Raw genomic sequence first — 22497 nt, forward strand, 5'->3', positions numbered from 1 at the left:
TGCTGCTCAATGACAAAAAAAAGGAAAACGGATCATTTGTCCCCAAAATATCTTGTTTGCATTGTCTCCTTGTAAATCTAAATCCAAAATCACAGTCGCTTTTCTCATCTAGAAAGTTTTTAAAGATCAGGGACCATTAGAGCTCACGGTGCCTTTTTTTTAACCCACACAGTAGAATACAGGCCCTCTTCTTATCTAAGGTCTCAGAAAATAGCATGGTAGGTCAATATTTCAATTACTAGGCCCATGAAATTACTACCAGTTATGGTCGGGTAAGCAGACCCCCCCTACTTTTAAAGGGGACATATTATGAAAAATCCACTTTACAGTGTTTGTGAACATATATCTGGGTAACCTGAGTGTCTACAGACCCACAAAATGTGAAATAAACCCATCCAGTCCTTTGTTTGTGGTCTGCATAAGTCTTACAACACAGAGAAAAATGCTCTGTTTCAAATGTGCTCTCCTTGTGACATCACAAGTGGGATTCTGGTAAAAAAAAATTCTGGGGGGGGGGGGGGGTCATTGCATTTAAAGAGACACACACACTAAAATGGAGCATTCTGAGACAGCCGGTCACAAACCTCCTCTGGTGCTTCATTCATGTTATATTTTAACCAAATATATAATATTATACTATATTATAAATATAATACTATTTAAGAATGTGACTGATTTTGTCTCTTTCCCTGTATGTGTGCTCCATCGTCTCACAGGTTCCTGCTCTTTGTTCTCACTGGACCAGCTTGACTTCATCTGCCAAAATTATTAGTATATGTCGTTCTAATTACCTTACTGTGTTGTTATTGATAATATTAGTTGTATTTCCATCATTGTTATCATTACCTTGCTGTCTGTATCTCCCTGTCTGACTTAGTGTCAGTTATTTTTTTTAAATCACTCAGTGGTTTTGTGTCTCCTTCTCTCGAGCCAGTTTGTTGTGGCATGTGGCTCTAGTCTACACCAACCTGTTCAGTTTGTGGTTACTCCTATATGCTTGTTTGGATTAATGATGAGTCTGTGAAAATAACAACATATAAAGTATAGCCTATAGGACTGCTCTATATGGTTAAGTGTCATTAGACAAATTGTGTTGTGATGTTTCACTTCATCAATTAAAATTTACTTTATTTATTTAACAGAAACCACAATGTTTTATCCCCACTGACCTCTCAGGGCTTCAGTAGAACAGGATGGAAATGGAATTTTAATAAAAAGGTTAAAATGGTCCAACTTAATGCTAAAGAATAATACGGATGTAACACTGAAAAGATAATCCCAAGCATTAATAATGTAATATCTTAGCATAATTATTAAAGACTCAAACAATGTAGCCCAACTCACAGAAAATGATCCTGTATTGTTTCAAAACACTCACTAAACACACCTGCAGCTGAACATATCACATTATTCAGGCAGATTTAACTGTGAAACAAGAGAACCCAGAGGGACCAGCACGCATCGTCAATCACTGTGTTCACTGAGCAGATTAGAATATAAGATCCAAACTCATCAGACATTATACCACATTAAACTGAAAGTGGAACTCTCAGACTACATATTTTGCCTGAGACGTCATGATTGATTGTTTGGTTAAGAGTATCATTCATTTACCGTAAAGAGTTAAACATCCTGAATAGTTTACAGGTGTGTCACTCAGTAGACAGGAACCAATACTTCTTAATGAAGACATGCAGGTGTTTCCCAACAAGGTGTTTCCTTGTTGACGTTTTTCTGGCCCAGTAACTTGTCTTTCCATTAGCATGTGCATAAAAGCAAGTTAGTGCATTAATGTGGGCATTTCCTCATTTATAAATAGAAGATGTAAAAACTGCATGCATCATAAACAGCATTAAATGATCTGATGGTGTAATTATATATTTTTTGTAATAGTTGTCAGGTTATATAATCCAAGATAGACTTTCTGTATGTCATTGTGCAGTATCACCACCATGTGGTCATCACGCATGGGTGAAAAACAAAAAAGGGAAGATGCAACACTTTTTATTCTAAATGTATTTGCACAGTGCAGCTGAGACTTTAATCAGTTGACATTTTGCAAAAGGGAATCAGCAGGAAGGAAACAACAGTTTAAAAAAGAGCAGATTTACAGTCAAACTTACATGTGCGATCGATATTTGAAGCAGCTTTTGGACATGTAATGCTTCAGGAGTAATTGTGTCTTATACTTTTTCTATTTTGGGATTAATATCCCAATTCAAGTGCAAGTCAATACCAGTTTTTCGAACTAATCTTTTTCAGTGAGACAACTAACAGTTAGATATCTTTGTCCTATTAGCCTCAGCATTGTGAACAACCATTTTTAACAACGCTAAGTCCAATATCAAAACTGCCAAGCAGTGACCCTGCTATCAAAACTCAACCTTGAACTAATGACAGGCACTGATAACTGATGACATCATCCATATATTCTGAGAAGTCCCCCGATAGTTCAGGAAGACACATAGAAAAAAATAATAAATAGTATCAATTTACCCACATTGAAAGTTTGAATGATGTTTGATGTTTGTGCAGCGTACAGATACTAAGAGAGTAGACAACAACCATATTATACATGGAAATACATTGAGAACCAGATGATGCTGATCACAGCATTTGGATTTAAAAACACACATAAACACAAGTTTAAGGAAGATACACCTTAACAAAATCAGAAATTACAAGGTGCTTAATTCAATGAAAACATGAATTATTTATACTCACATTATTCAAATAACTGCCTCTCATTAAAGCGTCTTCTTCCTAACCTTATATTAAAACTCAATCAAACGTTTCCCTAAAAGGAGCTGCTGCCAGAGCCATACTTCAGCTTCAAATATGATATACAGAAAATGAGAAAAGGTTTGCTGGACACCTAAGATGCAGGTAAGAGAAGTCGAGGCTGAGCATGTAGATAGAAAGGGAAAGCCATTTAGCAAAGGAAACTAAAACACCACTGAAGGCTACAAAGCCTTAAGGAAAGAACTGAAACCAGAAACTTCAAATAGAATAGTATTTTTGATTACAGACAAAAACAGCACTGATTGAAACACTGAATCTGTTTTTCTGAGTTTGGGAAACATCATGACACCTGTGTTATTTCAACATTTTAACTTATTGTATGTAGCCAAAAACTCAAACAAAAAGGACCCAGTCTAGCATGTGAAGGCTAGCTAATGAGAGCTACTGTAACATTTTCCAAGTTTCCTTCCTTTAAAATATTTTTGTTCCATCAATATCTTGCATTTGAGTTTAATGTAGAACATGAATAAGGTATCAAATCAGATCATAGTAGACCACTAGTTTACTAGTCCTGCTAAAAACTGAGTAGCTTACCTTAGATCAGTAAAAGTGATAGCTTTCTAGGCTGTTTTTGTTATCATTGGGATGACAAATAATTTGATATGGTTAGCTACATTTTAATGAAATATATATTTCAATTTAACGCGAGTGGAGAACGGTTGGAGGTGTGTCTCTGGAGGAGGACGGAGGCTTCAGTATGGAGGTGGTGTCACCAAACAGCAGTTTGTTTTGGTTTCATGCTGATGCTCAAGGGCGACATCTACTGGATCACAAAGTCCCACATTCTTCCTTTAAATCAAATAGAAAGTATTATACTAGACATCCATTTATTGGACTATTTCGTCAATTAATAACAGAGTGAAATCAAAACACTTCTCTTTTAAGTCAGCCTTAGTAAACCAGTGTCTGTATTATATGAGGATAGTTATTGAGCCATTCATCAACATTTTTAAGAGGACACTGTTGGTCAGCAGATGATTTAAAGAACATTAACTTAAGACTAAAACAATATTTTAAAGGACCCTGTCAGAGGAGTGCAGAATGTTTAGTTTGGAGGCATGTTCCAACAGAGGAAGTGGCAGTAGCAGCTGAGTAATAAGACCATATGCAATTTAAGCAGTTTGATGGTCACTGGTTACAGAGAACATACGTACACACTCAAAATAACCTCAAGAGCAAAAACAATCAAAACAAACACAGAGGGTAGACTCACAGTTATTGCTGGCGAGCAAGAGAGCGCCATGACCTATCTTCACACACAGACTCTTCTCCTCTTTTTAGTTTTGATGAACAGTAATAGACAAAAGGAAGCAAGACATGCCATAAAACTTTTCTCCCCAGCAGCTGTGAGAAAAGTCACATTATGCATAGCAGGTATCCATGTTGTCTTGGACAGAACTGGAGATAGGAATGTTGAAAGCACAGTAGATAATCCTGGATTGGTTATTCATATTTTTTACTTTAAATGTATTGTATTTGTTATGAAAGTTGCTGTCCATAGCAGTCAGTCTAGAGCTTGAAACTCATCTGGGTACCTCAGAGGATCCACTGTGATCTGTCTTGATTAGCTAAAAGAAAAAAAGACCAGTTGCATCTAACTGGACTTCCCTGAAACTGATCCACATGGAGCATCAAGTAAGGATCAGTGATGTTTAGAGATGATTTCTTCAATGCAAGACGCAGACGTTCAGGCCTCAAACATTTCATCAAGTCATGTGAAATGCTTTAAATGCTTAAAGAAGTTGTTTTGATTCAGTAAAGGCCAGCAGATGATCCATCATGTCAGGTCAGTGTGGTGATATTAGAAGTCTTCTGTCAGTAAAGTCCTTCCTCAAGAGATCCTTTGGCTTCCCAAATCTTTACTGTGCGGTCACTGTTAAATAACACATAGAAAGAAAATTCAACAAAAACACAAAACAGGTCATTTTAATCAATACCGCCATTAAAACCACATTTATAAAGATCTTGGTATTATTGAATTACTGGTATTACTTTACATGAATGATAAAAAGCAGGATTCATTTGTGATGTGTTGTGACTCACTCTGAGGCGGTGAACAGTTGGCTGCTGTTGGTGGCCAGACCGTTGATGGGACTGTCGTGTCCCTGGACTTCTCCAAGGGTTGTAAGGGAGTCAGTGTGCCAGAGCCGCAGCAGCCCTCCTCTGCACCCGGTCAGAAGCACCGGGTGGCCCGGCACTACACCTAGAGCACTGACCCAGTCTGCCTGTGCATTGACAGACTGCTGGAGGAAATAACAGACACTCAGTTGTTTTTCAGATGATATAAACTCAAATATGAAGAACAGGTTTCTGGCTCATGAATGAACACTCTGCTGCTGTGATATCAGATCATAGCTGTAGCATACACAGCTTACCTGAAGCAGTCGTTTACTTGCTAAATCCCACTTCTTGACGTGGTGGTCCCTGGAGCTGCTGTAGAAAACATCTCCATGCAGAGCCAGAGACTCCACACTGTCCTGATGAGCAGGATCAAACATGTGGCTGGAGCTGATGCTTCCTTGAGCTCCCTCTGCCACCTCGAACATCTAGAAAACAAACAGTTAACACATTTGATAGCTGAGTAGTTAATTGCACACATACAAACATCAGTACTCAATAAGTTACCGTGGAGTCAAATTATGGAACACGCATATTTATTTACTTAAATGATTTTTTGTCTTTTTCTAGATACAAATTGAGACTCAGAATGTGTTGATGTCAGAAAGATTTGTAGTGAATAGTGAACTGTCCTGATTTTGTTATATTGTCTACATACTGAATGTTTGTATGTAATTTTCAATTGGGGTACATTTTTATTTGTGATAGTAAATATTCTTACTTTGTTATTTTTACTGTATTTTATTTTAACTTTGTTTAATCTCTTAAGGTGAGGTTTGAGATAAGCCCTCACCTGCACATGTGTTTTATTTTTCTGTTTGACTCTTCTTTCAAAAAATGTGCAAATAAACTAAACTAAACATGGGAACAGTTTTACAGATCTATATGTGTCCCTTACTTTGATATGATGGTCTTTGGAGCCAGTGAGGACGACATCTTGTCCGTTACCAAATTTGCCAACAGTCAGACACATGACAGGTCCCAAATGGCCAGTAAGCTTTCCTGTGGACACAAACCTGGAGAAAGGTAGGAAATAGAATGTGATTTACAGACATGTGTTTGATTTGTTTGTGTAGTTAAACTCTACTGCGTTGTAACGTACTTGCGGAGATCCCACATGCGTACAGCGTTGCCGGCAGCAGCGTAAAGAAAGGAGCCGTTTGGGTTGAGAGTGATCTGGTTGATCTGACTCTCTCCTGGTGGGATAGTTAAACTCCTGGGAGATGAACAGATGTCACCTGAACCCACCTGACCTGATGACCTGACATCCAAAAAAATAAAAAAATTCACACTCATTATGAGCATTATTTTTAATACACTGCATCAAATGAAGAAGAAGAAATTGTGTATTTACGTAAGTGAGCGGATACACTTGGCAGAGTCTCGGATGTCCCAGACCTTAATGTAAGCTGTGGACACTGTGAAGACGAGGCTAGAAGTGTACCTGAAAAACAAACCAAAACAAGAAAAACAACTTTATGGTTTATTTAAACTAAATACATAACCACTATTTCACACATCCCATCCTGATGTTGAAGTACCTGACAGAGACAACACTGCTGGGATGATCTGTCAGGGACATGATCTCCTGACCAGTAACCAGGTTCCACACTTTACATGTACGGTCTGAAAAGAGTCCAGAATAAAGAACAGTGAGGTTGATAAAGCACCTTAAAGAAACCTTCTTTTTTATGCTTTTTGCTATTTTGTTTTTCACCTTTGGAACCTGTGAAGAGCAGATCATCTGTGGCGTCCACACAGAGAACGGGTTTGGTGTGCCCCTCTGCCACATACACACACTGGAGTTTGGCTGCTCGGCTGTTCTTCGGGGCAGTCACAGGATTGATAACACCTCTGAAGAAAAAATAAACCCCCTAAAGTTATTTCTTTTGTCTAGAATGTGAGTGGTACAGAGGAGTAGACTCTTCTTCTCTGTCGCCCCCCGGTGGTGGAATGAACTTCCACACTCCATTCAATCTGCAGAGTCCCTCTGCACCTTTAAGAAAAAGCTAAAGACCCAGCTCTTTCATGAATACCTACTAACTTAATGATGATGGTCTCCATATTATTGATGATGATGATGGTAATGATGATGGTTTTTGTTTGATAACAATGACTTATAAGATGGTTTCTATACTGATTAGAGCTCTCAAGAACTGCCCTCAATGTTGTGCTTTGCCTCTGGTCACTTCCTGTCAGCACCTGTGTGTCCAATCAGACTCAAAGCTGATCGTTTGCTCTTACTGACATTGTTCCCTTTTTTCTAGATCCTCGCTTGTGTTGTTCTTACTCTCTGATGTACGTCGCTTTGGATAAAAGCGTCTGCTAAGTCAATTGTAGAATTGTGGTACCTAAATATAACAACGTTTACAAAGAAGAAGCCTTCAGTTTGATTTTAGAAAGGGCCAGGGGGCAATGGATTCCTATATAGAAAGCAGACTTTAGAGACACGGTAGAGGTGTGTCTTACCTGTGTCCTTCAAATGCAGGCGGCTCATCCAACCTGAAAAAGAATGAACAAAGAGCCCATCATATTGTAAACCTTTTTTCTATGGACAGAGAGAAAAGAAGACTTGTCACTGTGCTCAAACAATACTATATTCTTTCTTTCTTCTATGACTTTTTACATATTTATTTTTGTAAATGAATCTCAATGTTTCATATTTTGCATGCAGTGAAGGTTTTGTCTAATAAGTTATGACATTGATTGACAGGATTAGGATTTCAAAGATTTGCTCAGAATGATGCTACAACTGCAAATCACTCAAAATTCATTCTAAAATCAGATATTCTTTGTCTGCTTCTCATGTAGGTCTTGAATCAGAAGTTGTACAGTTGTGTTTTTCAATTCAAAGCAATGTTTGAGATTCTTTCATTTTCTTCTGACTCACAGTGTTTTGTAGTCGTTGCCTTTTGTTTTAGCCTCTGCTGTGCTTGGTGTGTGTGTGGGTGCTGGAATGTGTGTCGCTGTGGCTCCTCTCTCTTGCAACTTTCTTCGGGCTAGGGGTGAGCGCTCCAGTTGCCTCCTCTCAGTCCCCGTTGGTGACCTGGATCCAGAGCTACATTTGTTAAAAGAGACAGGGGTCAATTTAGTACCTTGTCAGAGTTAAAAAAAAAACTAAAAAAACCTCTTAAGCAGGGTGGAAGTACTGATTGAATCTTAACATTTAAATTCTAAAGTTATGGCATTGGCTGATGAGCTCATGATTGTATCCCTCCAGCAAAATACATATTCAACATTTAAAACTGAAAAATGTCCTTAAATAATTGTTTAGCACTTGCAGCCTTTAATACTTACAGGCCAACTGGCCTGGCAGACAGTGCAGAAGGGGAAACAGCTCGTTCCCGATCAGGGGTTTGAACGAGCATGTGACCCTGTGAGTCTGACCCATCCAGGCGCTCTGAGACCGCCAGCAGAGGGCTTTGGAAGTCTCCAGTTGGGGATTCACATGACGGATCTCCACTGCTGGCATAAAGCAGCTCCATCTGGGTGGTGGTTCGCCTGCGAGCCTGAAGGACCAGAAATGTTTGGCTCAATATCGAGCTGACTCACCAGTAATTGGACCATTAAGTCCTAAAAATAACCACTGTTGAGTTGAAACCAGCCACAGTCAAAGAATGTAATATAGGACACAAAGAGTTTATATTAAGATTTGAAGTATATAATGTGTGCTGTTATTACAGCTGGGCAGTATATGGGTCTAAAGTAGAGGGTGAGGCAGAGTTCAATACCTTGCTTCTTGGTCTGGATTCACCACAGAGCTTCATTAGATCTGATGCCAGTGTGCTGAAAGAAAGTGAGAGATTTGTTTCATTATTAACACCCTAATTCTCATGATAAGCATGACATGATTTTAAAAATAATAAATGATAACAAGAATATCATGAGTTAAGCAGAAGTTGTATTATGTCATGGATAAATTGAAGAGCTGGCTCTGAAATATGAAGTGAAAAAAAACATTTTGGCAGTAATACAGCAGAAAATGTTGTGCTTCTTCAAACTTTTCATTGGGACAGTTTGTTATAACGCCTAATGCATAATCTGTAAGTGTGTTAGAGGCAGAACGTGATCCTCCCCAAAGCAATAATCTTTTTCATTTGAATGTAACGAACAACTTCAATTTCTTTCTTTTCTATTCAAGTTGCTAGTCGTACTCTAAACGAAGGCAAAGCACAAAAAAGGATGTCAAGGCCACAAGTCCTTTATTCCCTGCTGGCTAAACTGGAAGCCATGAAGAGGTGGCTGTTGTAGCCAATTTGATGTGTGTGTGTGGTAAGTTATGTGAACGTTGTTTTACGTCACCTGCGCACCTGGGCATAGGTGGTCATTTCAGCCACAGGCAGGGAGAAAGACAGACACAGGTGGGGGGAGGGGGGTAGGTAGGGAATCAGTGGAAACCACACAGTGTGTGTGAAGATGTTGTCTGGATCCTGGCGCGTTTAGTGTTTGTTTATGTTTACGAGCTGGTTTTGTCTGATGCAGTATACACCCGTCTTTTTGTTGGTGTTTCTTAAGATTGTTGACAAATAAAGCTTTCAAACGTAATCAACATTATCTTTTTAGACACCATGAGTTGGAAATGACTTGGGATTCCCTTCAGTGGCACTTTTTGTTGTTAGCTCCCAGAAGGTAGACAATAGTCCATTAGTTCTGTGATTGTATACTGCCCATTTTGGTACTGTACCAGTGTATCACTATATAGACAAGAACCTCAATAGCCAATACATCATACAGTACATTACAAGTGTTCCCCCCCACCGCCTATCAGAAAGCTATACTTTCTAAAAATGGCTTATTGTGTCATGTGATGTAAATAGAATTTCTGACACAACATATTTAGCTATCACCCTACAGAATACCTACTAATTCTGAATGTCTCACGGTCCATGAGTCACGCACAGACTGTATCTCCCTCCAATGGGTTTTGTGACATATGTTTTGAAATGTCATTCTATACCTTTATCATTTGTAAGAAATGTGTTAGCCAACAACTGTTTGGTCCTTTTTCATACCTCCTGTGAAATGTATATTGTTCACTGTCACTTTTTCTATTTAAGTGCGTTATCTAGTCCGCAGAGTGCTGCCCTGTAAAACACCAAGTCACTGGATGGAATCCAGCCATTTTTTCTCCACTTTGACAAACTATCTTTTTTTCTGCACATGTAAGACAGATTCTAATGTAAAAATCTACAGTTGGATTGGTAACCTGAAAGAAAGCATACAGTGTTTTTGAATTTACCTGCCCTCTGTGGCTGGACTGGGAGTAGACTCGTCACTACTGCTGTCATCTCCATTTTCTGTAAAGTCAAAACACATCACATGAACAAGTACAAAAAATCTAAAAGAAAACAAAATCCATTCACAGAGCTAAAAAAAAAAAAATACAGCACAACATTGATTACAGCTTCAGCAGGTCATTATAAGGTCAGGGGTCACCAGGTAAGTTAAAAACAGGAGGACAATTGGGAGTCATCACTGTAATGCCGCTGGAAGCTAGTATTTGAAAAAATAGTGTAAGCATGAGAGACAGTAACACAGACAAACTGTTTTTCACATAAGGCTAAAACTGTGACATTTCTGCTGTTTAATACAATGACAACAACCTGAGTGAGTAGCACAGTAGCAGGTGGGGTTACAGGGGAAGCTTACATCATGCACTTCATGGCAGAGTTACTTCAGCTGAATGAGTTTTTAAAAAGGACTTGAGGTTGATGCACACTAAAAGATTTATTCATCTAAGTTACAAACAGCTATTAGTACCACATGTAATGCCTCCAAAATAACAAGAAAGCTTAAGTCAACTTAGGCATTTCAAAGTCTACTAACTTTTTTCTATCTCTTCTAAAAGAAGTATTTTAAGGTAACAAAAGCTATATCTTTTAAAAATGAAGAAGCTACTTCTCTATCTCTCTCTAGGAAATTGCAAAGATGTCTTTGATTGGGATCAAATTATTTTGAAATCTTTTAGAGTGCAGCTGCCACACGTCTCAAACACATTGCTATGCGATCCGTACTCACCTGGTGACAGGTAACCTAACTCTGAGTTCACACAACAAACAAACAAAACAGACAAATCAAGGTCAACTCAAAGATGGAAAGAAAATGTACTCTTTGTTTTGCAGGCCTGCTTTCTGTGTCTTAAGAGGATTCATTAGAGGAAACATGTTTTCTCATCTGAAATGCGGCCTTCAAAATAAAGTGTAGCCATAAAGTGAAATAAATGATGATTTAAAGACGTGATTATGCCTTGAAGATATGAAGATTTGTTGAAAGTGGCATCGATTTGTGGGTGTTTCCTACCCTGCAGGGCGCTGCCGAGCAGAGCATCCAGCTCAGGATTGATTTCAGCTTTCTCCTTCAGCATGTGGAACAGAAGCTGGTTCTGAGTGGCGCTGTTGATCTCTGTCTGCTTTAACCTGCCCTCCATCACCTTCAGCTGGGATTCCTTCTGAGATGCCTGTAGACCCTGTAAGTCATGAAGTGGACACATTTTACTAGAGGTGATTTATTTTTTTGCCTTGTTAGAAAAGAGCAGACCTAACGAGAGCTCTGTGTCATTAAGTAGCCTCTGTTACTGGAAGTACATCCATGTTTTTATTTGTTCCTTTCTCAAGAGCTGAACTCATTCAATCACTCTCCAAATTATTTTTAAATATCAGTTTTATAGTTTATTTGCGCACGTCCAGTTGTGGTGTATGTTGGCACAATGTGAAACTGTGAGTGTGCTGTAGTGTTTTTTTTTTATACCTCAAACAGAACAGTGAAAAAGGTTTTAAATGAAGGCTGGTTAAAAACATAGATTCATCAATGCATTGTAATTATTATTTTCCCAATTCAATACTGATTCAGGGAAATCATTTTTTCGTTGTAATGATGCCCCTCTCCACTGTGGGTGCTGTGTGGTGTTTTTGTCCATGCCATTACAGCACTATTATGTTTAACACGATTTTGCTGCAAATTCAGCTCAGGCACAAATGTGCACTTTAAATCATACTTTGTCGAAGCATATTTATCAATATTGAATCGAATGGATATCAAATCGTGACCCAAAGAATTGAATTTGAATTGTGAGGTTGTGGAGAATATCCAGCTCAAATTGTCTTTTGTTTTGGACACAACATGAACCAACATGTCACACAAAGCTTCCTGTGTCTGACCAGCAGGTGGACTATGAGGCGTGTGGATACGGGTCAAAGGTAACATTTAAAGTTTGTCTCAGTTTACGACCTAGTACTTTTTTTATTTCCTTGCTTCCTAGCTTGTTACGTAGTAGCTTGGAGGCTCATTTCCTTGATTCCTAGCTTGTTTCCTAGCTTATGTCCTTGGTGATGAGATCATTTTCTTGTTTCCTTGTGTTCTCTTTTCCTAGGTCGTGACCTTTCTACCTCAATTGCGTGTTTCCTAGTTCCTCCTTGTCACTTTTTTTCCATTTACTTGGTCCCCAGTTTGTTACGTAGTTCGTGTCCTAGTTTTTACACTAATTTCCTTGATTCCTTGTTTTGAAGATTTTCTACTTTTTAAAAAAAAGTTTCAATGTATCCTGGCTTGTTTCCTTGTCTCTTTTTTTGGTTTAATGTTTCCTAGTTTCCTAGCTTGTTTCCTTTCCTAGTTTCCCTTCTTGTTTCCGTGTAACCCAGCATGTGTCCTTGTTTGCTTTTTTGTTTCCTAGCTTGTTTCCTAGTTCCCCTTCTAACCCAGTGTGTTTCCTTGTTTCTTTTTTTTCCTTTTTTGTAGATTGTTTCTAAGTTTCCAAGCTTGTGTCCTTGTTTCTTAAATCTGTTCCAGTTTCATCTCTTGTTTTCTTGATTCCCAAGCTCGTTTCCTAGTTCATTTCCTAGTCTTGCTTGTTTTCTTACTTGGTCTTTTCTTTTTGGTCTCCTAGTTCATTTTCTTGTTTTTTTTTCCCTAGCTCATTTCATTGTTTCCAACAAGGAGTGCATTACATAACTTTGTCAAGGATATTATTTTGATTGAACCTTTATTGATGTGGTGACCAGCAGTAAATCCTCTTATGGTAAAAGTGAACTGTTGATGATGTTTCAGTGTCTTCCATACAAATACAGAAACCTGTCTTAACCCATTGTCAAATGAACTTGAGCTTGTATTCTAGTCTAAGCTGCTTTTACACCATGTCACATTCACACCGATGGCAGAGCTGCTACATATAGAATTTAGACAAGACTTAGACATAATTGTCCCCGTTGAGAAATACATTTTCACAGACCCCTTTCTGTCTAACAGTTTGTATAAAAAAAACAAAGTAAAACAACAATCAAAAGTCTTACTCTGGCCTGTTCAGCGAGACCATTTGGGAGCAATTTGGGGTTCAGTCTCTTGCCCATAGACACTGTGACATGTACAGTAGGACCCCATCCTCTTGTTGAAACGTGATTAACTCTACCACTGAGCAACAGCCACCCAAAACAAAGACACACCAATGACATTGAAGATGAAGTCAAAAAATGGGCAGTAGTTACCTTATTGATAGTCATAGTCATGAAATGGTCCAGCAGGAAGCGGGCCTCTGATAAATTACAGGAGCTGATCACTGCATTAACATCCACCGTGTCTCCCTCCTCCTGCAGGCCAATAGAGAACACATTCATTTAGTTTAAACTCAGTTACAGGTCAATGTTCATGACTACAGTGTATACACAGGAATATTCTAGAAAATATGGATTTGCTCTATTGTCAAGAGTTGGACACAATTAAGATACCATTTTACTTATTTCTGACCAACATCTCTTTTGAAATTATGCCAAACGCACAGGTTAAGGACACATTTGGCATGTGGCTAGTACCAACAGAAGAATATTCAGTCAGCTGGATTCCCACAATTCATAAAGTTCTTTAAAAAATCCTTCCCTTTGACAACTCTATCCTACTTAAAAGAGAAATGGTATTCTCCCCACCACCTCACCTTGGCTTCCTCCAGCTGCATGATGTTTGCCTGGCAGTCAGCAATGCTGTCATTGATATAGTCTATGTTGGCGCTTAGAGACTCCAGTTCCTCATTCAGGGAGGTCAGGGAGCGGTCAGCGTCTGCACCCTCCACAGCCATCTTTTCTCTCTTTTTGGACACGCGCTCCCTCCGCCTGGTTAGCTCCTCCCGTTGCTATGGTGATTGGCAAAGATAAGGGGGCGGTAGTCCAGAGTAGAAAGGAAGAAGGAACACAACAATGTAAGAAAAGGGGAAAGGAGCGGTTCATATACAGTGGGTACGGAAAGTATTCAGACCCCTTTACATTTTTCACTCTTTGTTTCATTGCAGCCATTTGCTAAAATCAAAAAAGTTCATTTTATTTCTCATTAATGTACACTCAGCACCCCATCTTGACAGAAAAAAAACAGAAATGTAGAAATTTTTGCAAATTCATTAAAAAAGAAATACTGAAATATCACATGGTCATAAGTATTCAGACCCTTTGCTCAGTATTGAGTAGAAGCACCCTTTTGAGCTAGTACAGCCATGAGTCTTCTTGGGAATGATGCAACAAGTTTTTCACACCTGGATTTGGGGATCCTCTGCCATTCTTCCTTGCAGATCCTCTCCAGTTCTGTCAGGTTGGATGATGAACGTTGGTGGACAGCCATTTTCAGGTCTCTCCAGAGATGCTCAATTGGGTTTAGGTCAGGGCTCTGGCTGGGCCAGTCAAGAATGGTCACAGAGTTGTTCCGAAGCCACTCCTTTGTTATTTTAGCTGTGTGCTTAGGGTCATTGTCTTGTTGGAAGGTGAACCTTCGGCCCAGTCTGAGGTCCTGAGCACTCTGGAAGAGGTTTTCTTCCAGGATATCTCTGTACTTGGCCGCATTCATCGTTCCTTCAATTGCAACCAGTCGTCCTGTCCCTGCAGCTGAAAAACACCCCCATAGCATGATGCTGCCATCACCATGTTTCACTGTTGGGATTGTATTGGGCAGGTGATGAGCAGTGCCTGGTTTTCTCCACACATACCGCTTAGAATTAAAGCCAAAAAGTTCAATCTTGGTCTCATCAGACCAGAGAATCTTCTTTCTCATAGTCTGGGAGTCCTTCATGTGTTTTTTGGCAAACTCTATGCGGGCTTTCATATGTCTTGCACTGAGGAGAGGCTTCCGTCGGGCCACTCTGCCATAAAGCCCCGACTGGTGGAGGGCTGCAGTGATAGTTGACTTTGTGGAACTTTCTCCCATCTCCCTACTGCATCTCTGGAGGTCAGCCACAGTCATCTTTGGGTTCTTCTTTACCTCTCTCACCAAGGCTCTTCTCCCACGATTGCTCAGTTTGGCTGGACGGCCAGGTCTAGGAAGAGTTCTGGTCGTCCCAAACTTCTTCCATTTAAGGATTATGGAGGCCACTGTGCTCTTAGGAACCTTGAGTGCTGCAGAAATTCTTTTGTGACCTTGGCCAGATCTGTGCCTTGCCACAATCCTGTCTCTGAGCTCCTTGGGCAGTTCCTTCGACCTCATGATTCTCATTTGCTCTGACATGCACTGTGAGCTGTAAGGTCTTATATAGACAGGTGTGTGCCTTTCCTAATCAAGTCCAATCAGTTTAATTAAACACAGCTGGACTCCAATGAAGGAGCAGAACCATCTCAAGGAGGATCAGAAGAAATGGACAGCATGTGAGTTAAATATGAGTGTCACAGCAAAGGGTCTGAATACTTATGACCATGTGATATTTCAGTTTTTCTTTTTGAATAAATTTGCAAAAATTTCTACATTTCTGTTTTTTTTCTGTCAAGATGGGGTGCTGAGTGTACATTAATGAGAAATAAAATGAACTTTTTTGATTTTAGCAAATGGCTGCAATGAAACAAAGAGTGAAAAATGTAAAGGGGTCTGAATACTTTCCGTACCCACTGTATATCTTAATCCACTTCCAAAAACCTACATTTGTGAACATCTGTTTGAATGTTTAATATCTGGAACAATAGATTTCACAATATATGATACAAATTAAAGGTATACAAAGATTTGAACTTCAAAGGAGAAAAATAAAAAATCATGAGAAAAATACACTTTCTTTTTACAAAGCGAGAAAAAAATTTCCCCCTAAACCATGACTTGACATGTTACCTTCAGTAGTCTGTTCATATCCGTCTCCATGTTAGAGATTGTCATCCTCTGCATGATAATGTCACTGACACGTCTCTCCAGTGTCTGCCACTTAGCCCGGGCAGTTCTGCTCAGGTAAATATTTCTCATCCGCACAGGGGAACTCCTGAGGAGAGAGCTCTTTTAGAATTCTTAAAAAACACATCAAATGTAAAAGAAACACATCATATGTAAAAAAAACACACATCTACACTGCAAAATGACAAATCTTAGCAAGGGTTTTATTCAATTACTTGTGGATATCTCATTACACTTAATATAAGCCACATTCATCTGGCAAGTCCAGTGATGAACATCTTATTTTAAGATATTCCTGCAAAACATAAGACCAACAATAAGACCAACAATAAGGAAAAGAGACGGTTTCCCCTAAATCAAAACCGTCCAACCAGTGTGTCCAAATACACACAACCAGCCCAGAGATGCTGATTGCTCTGCAGCGCAATTTAGGATGCATTTAATTGCCTGCATGTGTCTTGTGAATTAAGAAGATATAATTATTAATCTCCCGAGGGGAAATTATTATTATTGTTATTGAGACATGCTACACATGTAATCTGAAATAAACACACATGTACAAACAGACATGCACTAATGGAGAGATGTCAGAGTGAGGGGGCTGCATGCGGCGAGCGCTCCTGAGCTGTTTGGGGGCGCCTCTCCGGCAGCTTCCAGACCAATTTCCAGACTCTGTCCGCACTGGGACTTGAACCAGCAAACTTTCGGTTCCGAATCCAATCCAAGTCCCTACCGGCTGAGCTACAGCTGCTCCCCTGGGGTCTTGTTTATTAGCCTTGCCTAGTTTTCTTTAGAGAAATATTTAAAGGAAGGAAAAAGAAGCTTTTGGTCACACATAAGAGGGGTTCAATCCCCAGCTCCTGCAGCCATATAACCCATGTGTCTTTGGGCAAGACATCTCACAAGACACAGTGGGACCTCCAGCCTGTCGTCTTCTTCATCATGAACAGTGGCTGTCACACTGCCATACCCCGGACTCTTAGAACTCTCCCTGAATCATATCATATACACTACACTCATTTAAACTGTCATGTCACATTACTTGCTCATTTTTATATTTATTGCTTACTTTGTCACCTTATCTCAACTCTGCCCCCTTATCTGATTACTGTCACTTAAACTTAAACTTGTTATGTCTCAATGTCCTGTATAGTTTTTAGAGCTTGGACCTACCTGGGTGGCCCGCCCAATTATTTTCTATGTTTGGAAAACACTGAGGTGCACAATAATCAAGGTGTTATGATATATGTGCCGCCTCATGGTTTTCAGCCTTTTCTAGAATGGGAGAGTCCAAAGTCGGATGACGGCTGTTTTGACTTTCTGTCTATTTAACCATATGATTATTACAACAGAAAGACATGAGTAAAATATATTTAAATTGTTTTATTTATCATCAATGTTTCTTTCTAACACAATATCACTCAAAAATAAAATCCATCCGGAGTCCCTCCAACCCCTGCAAATCAATGAGAGTCGGTCAGACCGGAACTCATTGACCAACCGACTGACTGAAGGATGTCAGCTCTAAATAAAGATCTGACATTGTAGCATGCAAAATGTACTAGTTAAGTTTCTTGAAATAAGACATTGCATCTCAAATAAGACATATAATTTAAGAAACTTAAGGCATTATTTTTTCTTGCTGCACTAGCAGATGTTTTTTTACTCCATTCAAGTAATGCAGAGCTTACTTTGCCTGTAATGTCAGTAATGTAAGTTACTTGTATTGTAAATGATTTTTCTGGACTTTTCAGGTCAATGAGGCTTAAATGAAGTGTAATGAGATATGTTTGACCATAAATGAGACTAAAACACTTTCTAAGATTTGAGTTTAGTCGTACCTCGCTCCATTGGATTGTGATGCTCCAGAGGTGTGCATCCTTCCTGGTGTGGCTCTTTGTGATGGCTCATGGTGAGGATCAGGTAAGCTCACCCTCCTGCTCACCTTTCCAGACAGAGGCCTCACCTGCCGCCTCAGTGCTGTGACCTTTGATTGTTCAAAAAAGAGGGACACAGGGTCATTTGTTTGAGAGTCAGACCCCGTCCCTACTGTCCCCTGTGTGACTGTGCATGTCTCACCTCTTCATTCTTCCTGCGCAGAATCAACTCTTGTTGTCTCTTCTGGGCCTCCATCTGCTTCAGTTGGTGCTGTTAGTTGACATTAGGGAAGAGCAAAGGAGTGAGTAGAGAGTTAGAAAACTAGGACCTAAGGGAGTCGGGTATGGCTGCATCCTGGCGCTCTCTCGTCTGTGTGCTCTCGTCTCATGCACTCTGGCGCCCCGCTCCTTCAGAAATTTACAACGGCAAGTGCGCTGGGTTCAAGAAGAAGTTTACGAACTTGCGCATAAATTATTAAATTAAATATTTACAGTCAATGATTAATTCAAACATTAGCACCGTGCCAAAAGAAGATAAGAGTGTAGAAGATGGTGAAAAAGATGGAGTCACGCACCCGAGGTTTACAAGAAGCCCAAATGAATGTATGAATGAAAAGACGTTCAAATGAGTCACGCAGAGGGGAGAGTTAGAGCGCCGTTTGTTTTAACAGCTGAACTGACGCTGCTGATGTGTGTTTATATATAACTCAAAAAGCACATACACATATAGAACGGAGAAATTTCTTATTTTTTATTTAGTCTTGAATGTATAAGCACCTAGTATGTTTGTAATATATCACATGTACACTACAGATATTTTTATTTCTGGAGCCTTATGTTGAAAATTAGAAGCTCAGGGGGCTCGGCTTCAGGCATCCAGGCGAGAGCACACAGAGGAGAGCACACAGACGAGAGAGCGCCAGGATGCAGACATACAGTCTTGACCTAAGGTAAGAAGTAATTTCAAAATAAAACAGCTTGATGTATTTCATATGTAAATTATATATTTTTTAAATATGACAAACACAGTATTTACTTTTGATGAAAGGCAACATTAAACCATGTTTAACTACACTGCACAAACTATGAATTATAATATCATGTTGTTGTCACAACTGTCCTGCATGACATTTACTGTCTTTCCTTATCTGTTATGTAAATAAATGAAGTGATATGGCTACAGGGGAAAGCTATTTAAAAGACACATTTTAAATCAGTCTTTGAATAATAAATCCCCCTCACCTCTGCTCTGCGCTGGTCTTTCTTCAGAGAGCTGATCTCCCTGTTCCTCCTGCACTCCAGGGCTCGGTTTCTCTCCTGCTGCTCCTTCATTTGACGCATCAGTGCCACCTGGTGGACAGATATCACAATATGATTCAATCATTTCAAAAAGTGTGTGAGGGAGAAAGTAAAAAAAACATCCAAAATGAATTTCTTCACCTTGGTCTTCTTCATCTCGGTCACGTCCACCTGCAGTTTCTTGAGCTGCTTCTCGTACTGTGACTGGTTCTTTAGTAAGCGGGCGTGCTCCTTTTGAGCTGACTGGAGCTTCTGCATCTCTTTGTTCATGGAGCTCAGCTTCCTTTCATACTCAGCTTTGATCTTCTTAGCTTTCTCCTCAGTACCGGACTCCACTGAACCTGCAAATGAAAAAGATATGAAGTGAATGGTCTTTCCTTTGTTGTGTATTTTGAGCTTGTTTAACATACAGTAGTGCTTTTGCTGCTTAGGTACAACTTAGACTTACTGAATGTAAGTGTCTGTTTGCATGTGTCTCTTACCCATGTTATGGAGAACCTTGTCCCTCTCTAGCTGTGTGTCTTTGATTTTGTTCTGCAGCATCATCAGCTTCTGCTCATACTGCTGTTTCAGAGTGTGCAGACGCCTCTGGCTGTTCTCCAGCTCGTCTATCAGCTTCTGCTTGATAGCGATTTCACAGGTGATGTTGGCAAGGTCCGCCTGGACGTTGTCTGCGCATAAACACATCATTGAATCACTTACTATCATTGAATGCCCCCTTTTTTATCTGATAATGTCAACCAAAAAAATTTCTGTGTTGTGTAATTTCACCTTTCTCCTCCAGTTCTTCAGAGTCAGACTCATCAGATGTCTCATCTCCCACCATATCAAAGTCCTCCTCCTCTCCATCTGCATCCTCACATTCTTCATGGTCACTGCCCTCCTAGCAACACAAGGCAGACGATGATAAAAAAAATAATACACAAAATCATCTCTGAACAGAAGTCTTTCTATGTGATTTTTCACACTTAAATATAATAGAAATCAAGTATATCCTCTGAAAATAACTCTGTGAGTCATGACTGTCTACAATGGGTGTAACACCCGAGTCCCACTGTCTGTGATGTTTTCAGAGTTTTCAGAGTCCTATCTTCACTTTGTTTACATCGTCAGGACGGCCGGCTGACTCCTCCCCTCGTGTATAAAAGTTGTTTAATTGAGGGACTAGAGAAAAGAAGAATAACATACTGTACTCACTGCTTAACTGTGTTTCTAGATCACGCTCATTTCAGGTCAATTTACATGCAGTGTGAAGATACGAGCAGAATAAAGATCACTAGCATTAGCATGCTAACACAACAATGCAGCGCAAGTTGTTTTGGTTTCATGCTGGTGCTCAAGGGCGACATCTGCTGGATCAAAAAATCACATATAAAGACTTTAAATAGAAATCTCCAAGACTTGAGAGAGAACATCCACTCACCACCTCTGCATCATCGTTGCCTTGCTCCTGCTCGTTGTCCGGCACTTCTTCTTTGACAACACTGAAGGAGAAAAGAGCGCCGTTTATAGACCGATGAAAACGACCCGGTACTCGTTGTGTTGATGAGTTTGGAATTAAGTGCAGTTTAAATCCATGGACATGGTTTACATGCAAATGATTGAACACACTTAATCAGGTAGTGAGTGAATGCAGAATCAGTGTTTTGATGCATGAATGATTTCAATGTGACTGCATGGGGGGAAACATTTATAAAACACTGGGAAAGACAAAATTATTACAAGAAAACATTTGTTATCAGCTGAGTTCATTTAGAGAAAGGCTGCCACACACTACAAAGATTAGTTGACCATACTTTTAAAAGATTTAAAAATCAAACTTGGAGACATTTTCTCAACCCCAATTTGTTTCAATGTAAAGAACCAATTATGATGGGTTCTGATCAACATCTTGACATGTGCAGTAAAGAGGGAACAAAAAGAGAGGGAACAGAAGGTTAAGAGGAGGACGTGAGAGATGGTTAAAACAGATGCGTTGCCTCAGGAGTGTTTACCACCTGTAGCTGCAGAAGAAGTTCAACATCAGTTAATATGCAAGCTTAGAGAGGGAGGTGTGGGTTTCGAGTCGGGTCAAAAACAAATCCTTTCAATTACTTGAATGCATGTTAGGACAGGATTTGCACTGCTGGTAATTGAACAGGTTTCTGATTTGACCCAAAAGGCTGTAGCAAACCTGTTGTGTTCAACCTCATGGTGGTGATTGTCTTCATATCGTCTTAGTCTTCATGGAACAATGTGGAAGGATGGGGGTGAAGATGGTGAGGTGTAGAGGTGAGGGGAAGGTGAAGAGGGTAGGCAGGCCCAAATTGGGACAAGAAAGGGAAATATTACAAACAAAGAGTGAGAGAGCAGAAAGAGGTGAGTGTAGAGACTCTCAAAAACAATGTTCAAATGATGATCCTGCTTTAGAGATACAGACGACCAACAATCAACAGACCCCATCAATGTTTCCTAATGGAAGAATAGAAAGTTGTGACATTGCCACATGATGTGTTAGCGGAAATTAAATGAAACATTTTATTCAGGTATCAAATCAAAGAAAATAATACTTGGAACGTTTGATATCCTTTAATTATGTGAAATGTGGGGCGCCGGTGGCATCGTGGTTAGTGCGCGTGCCCCCTATACAAATAAATATACGGAGACTGTAGTCCTCCAAGAGGGGAGTCTGTGGCTCCTTATCCATCCAGTCATTCCCCACTCTCTCTGTCCCCAGTTTCTTTTCACTGTCCTATCTCTGAATGAAGGCATAACAAGCCATAAAGTAACTGGTAGAAGAAGGTGAGTCAGTGTGAGGATTTAATGTTTGAAACAGATGTCAGGTTGCTTAAGAGCACCTTGTCAAGAACCTTTGATATGAAAAGAAGTTTGGAAATGGGTCTGTAATTCTGTGGAAGTGATTGATTAAAGTCAGGCTTATTCTAGTAAGGGTTAGGGTTTTTTTCTTTTCTTTTCCTCTCAATTATCTTAATTATATATTGATATATATGTTGATATTAAGTCAACTAATAGTATTAAATAGAAATGGCGGATAATGGTGGTCATTGTGATCAGGTTAGAAAAGTTGTGAACTTTTGCGTCTTCACTTGTTTGTAAAAGGAGATCAGAAGAATCTGTCAAGTAAATATAGTCAAATGTAATCAGGTGTTCCTATAGGTCCATTGACTTAATGCTTAAACCCAGGGTACAATCTATATCTAATGTGTTTGGTCAGATACGAGCTGTTCTAGATTAAAGGATTCTGTGAACAATAATAACTTTGAGAAAGTTCAAAACTACGAAA

General features: G+C 39.6%; 1 protein-coding gene across 4 annotated transcripts in view; it reads right to left on the minus strand.

Moving 5' to 3' along the window:
- Window positions 1–1988: 1988 nt before the first annotated feature.
- Window positions 1989–22497, minus strand: part of LOC132956104 (kinesin-like protein KIF21A) — a 45877-nt gene continuing 25368 nt past the window's right edge. Inside the window, exons 12-37 of one of the 4 annotated variants that reach the window (XM_061029282.1) lie at window positions 21388–21435; window positions 20638–20698; window positions 19986–20097; window positions 19697–19885; window positions 19356–19555; window positions 19158–19265; window positions 18118–18186; window positions 17880–18025; window positions 15982–16126; window positions 13841–14035; window positions 13398–13499; window positions 11221–11386; window positions 10939–10959; window positions 10160–10217; window positions 8652–8706; window positions 8218–8429; window positions 7811–7978; window positions 7390–7422; window positions 6638–6774; window positions 6462–6546; window positions 6275–6364; window positions 6023–6181; window positions 5819–5936; window positions 5178–5348; window positions 4846–5042; window positions 1989–4675 (exon numbers count right to left, since the gene is read on the minus strand). In XM_061029282.1, coding sequence (XP_060885265.1) covers window positions 4618–4675; window positions 4846–5042; window positions 5178–5348; window positions 5819–5936; window positions 6023–6181; window positions 6275–6364; window positions 6462–6546; window positions 6638–6774; window positions 7390–7422; window positions 7811–7978; window positions 8218–8429; window positions 8652–8706; window positions 10160–10217; window positions 10939–10959; window positions 11221–11386; window positions 13398–13499; window positions 13841–14035; window positions 15982–16126; window positions 17880–18025; window positions 18118–18186; window positions 19158–19265; window positions 19356–19555; window positions 19697–19885; window positions 19986–20097; window positions 20638–20698; window positions 21388–21435 — 3103 coding nt within the window. In that variant the 3' untranslated portion in view covers window positions 1989–4617. Of the gene's footprint in view, window positions 4676–4845; window positions 5046–5177; window positions 5349–5818; window positions 5937–6022; window positions 6182–6274; window positions 6365–6461; window positions 6547–6637; window positions 6775–7389; window positions 7423–7810; window positions 7979–8217; window positions 8430–8651; window positions 8707–10159; window positions 10218–10938; window positions 10960–11220; window positions 11387–13397; window positions 13500–13840; window positions 14036–15981; window positions 16127–17879; window positions 18026–18117; window positions 18187–19157; window positions 19266–19355; window positions 19556–19696; window positions 19886–19985; window positions 20098–20637; window positions 20699–21387; window positions 21436–22497 lie in introns of all 4 variants that reach the window. The other 3 variants (XM_061029281.1, XM_061029285.1, XM_061029283.1) reach the window with 3 other exon arrangements.

The sequence above is a fragment of the Labrus mixtus genome, chromosome 22 (assembly GCF_963584025.1).
Source record: "Labrus mixtus chromosome 22, fLabMix1.1, whole genome shotgun sequence".
NCBI classification, from domain to species: domain Eukaryota; kingdom Metazoa; phylum Chordata; class Actinopteri; order Labriformes; family Labridae; genus Labrus; species Labrus mixtus.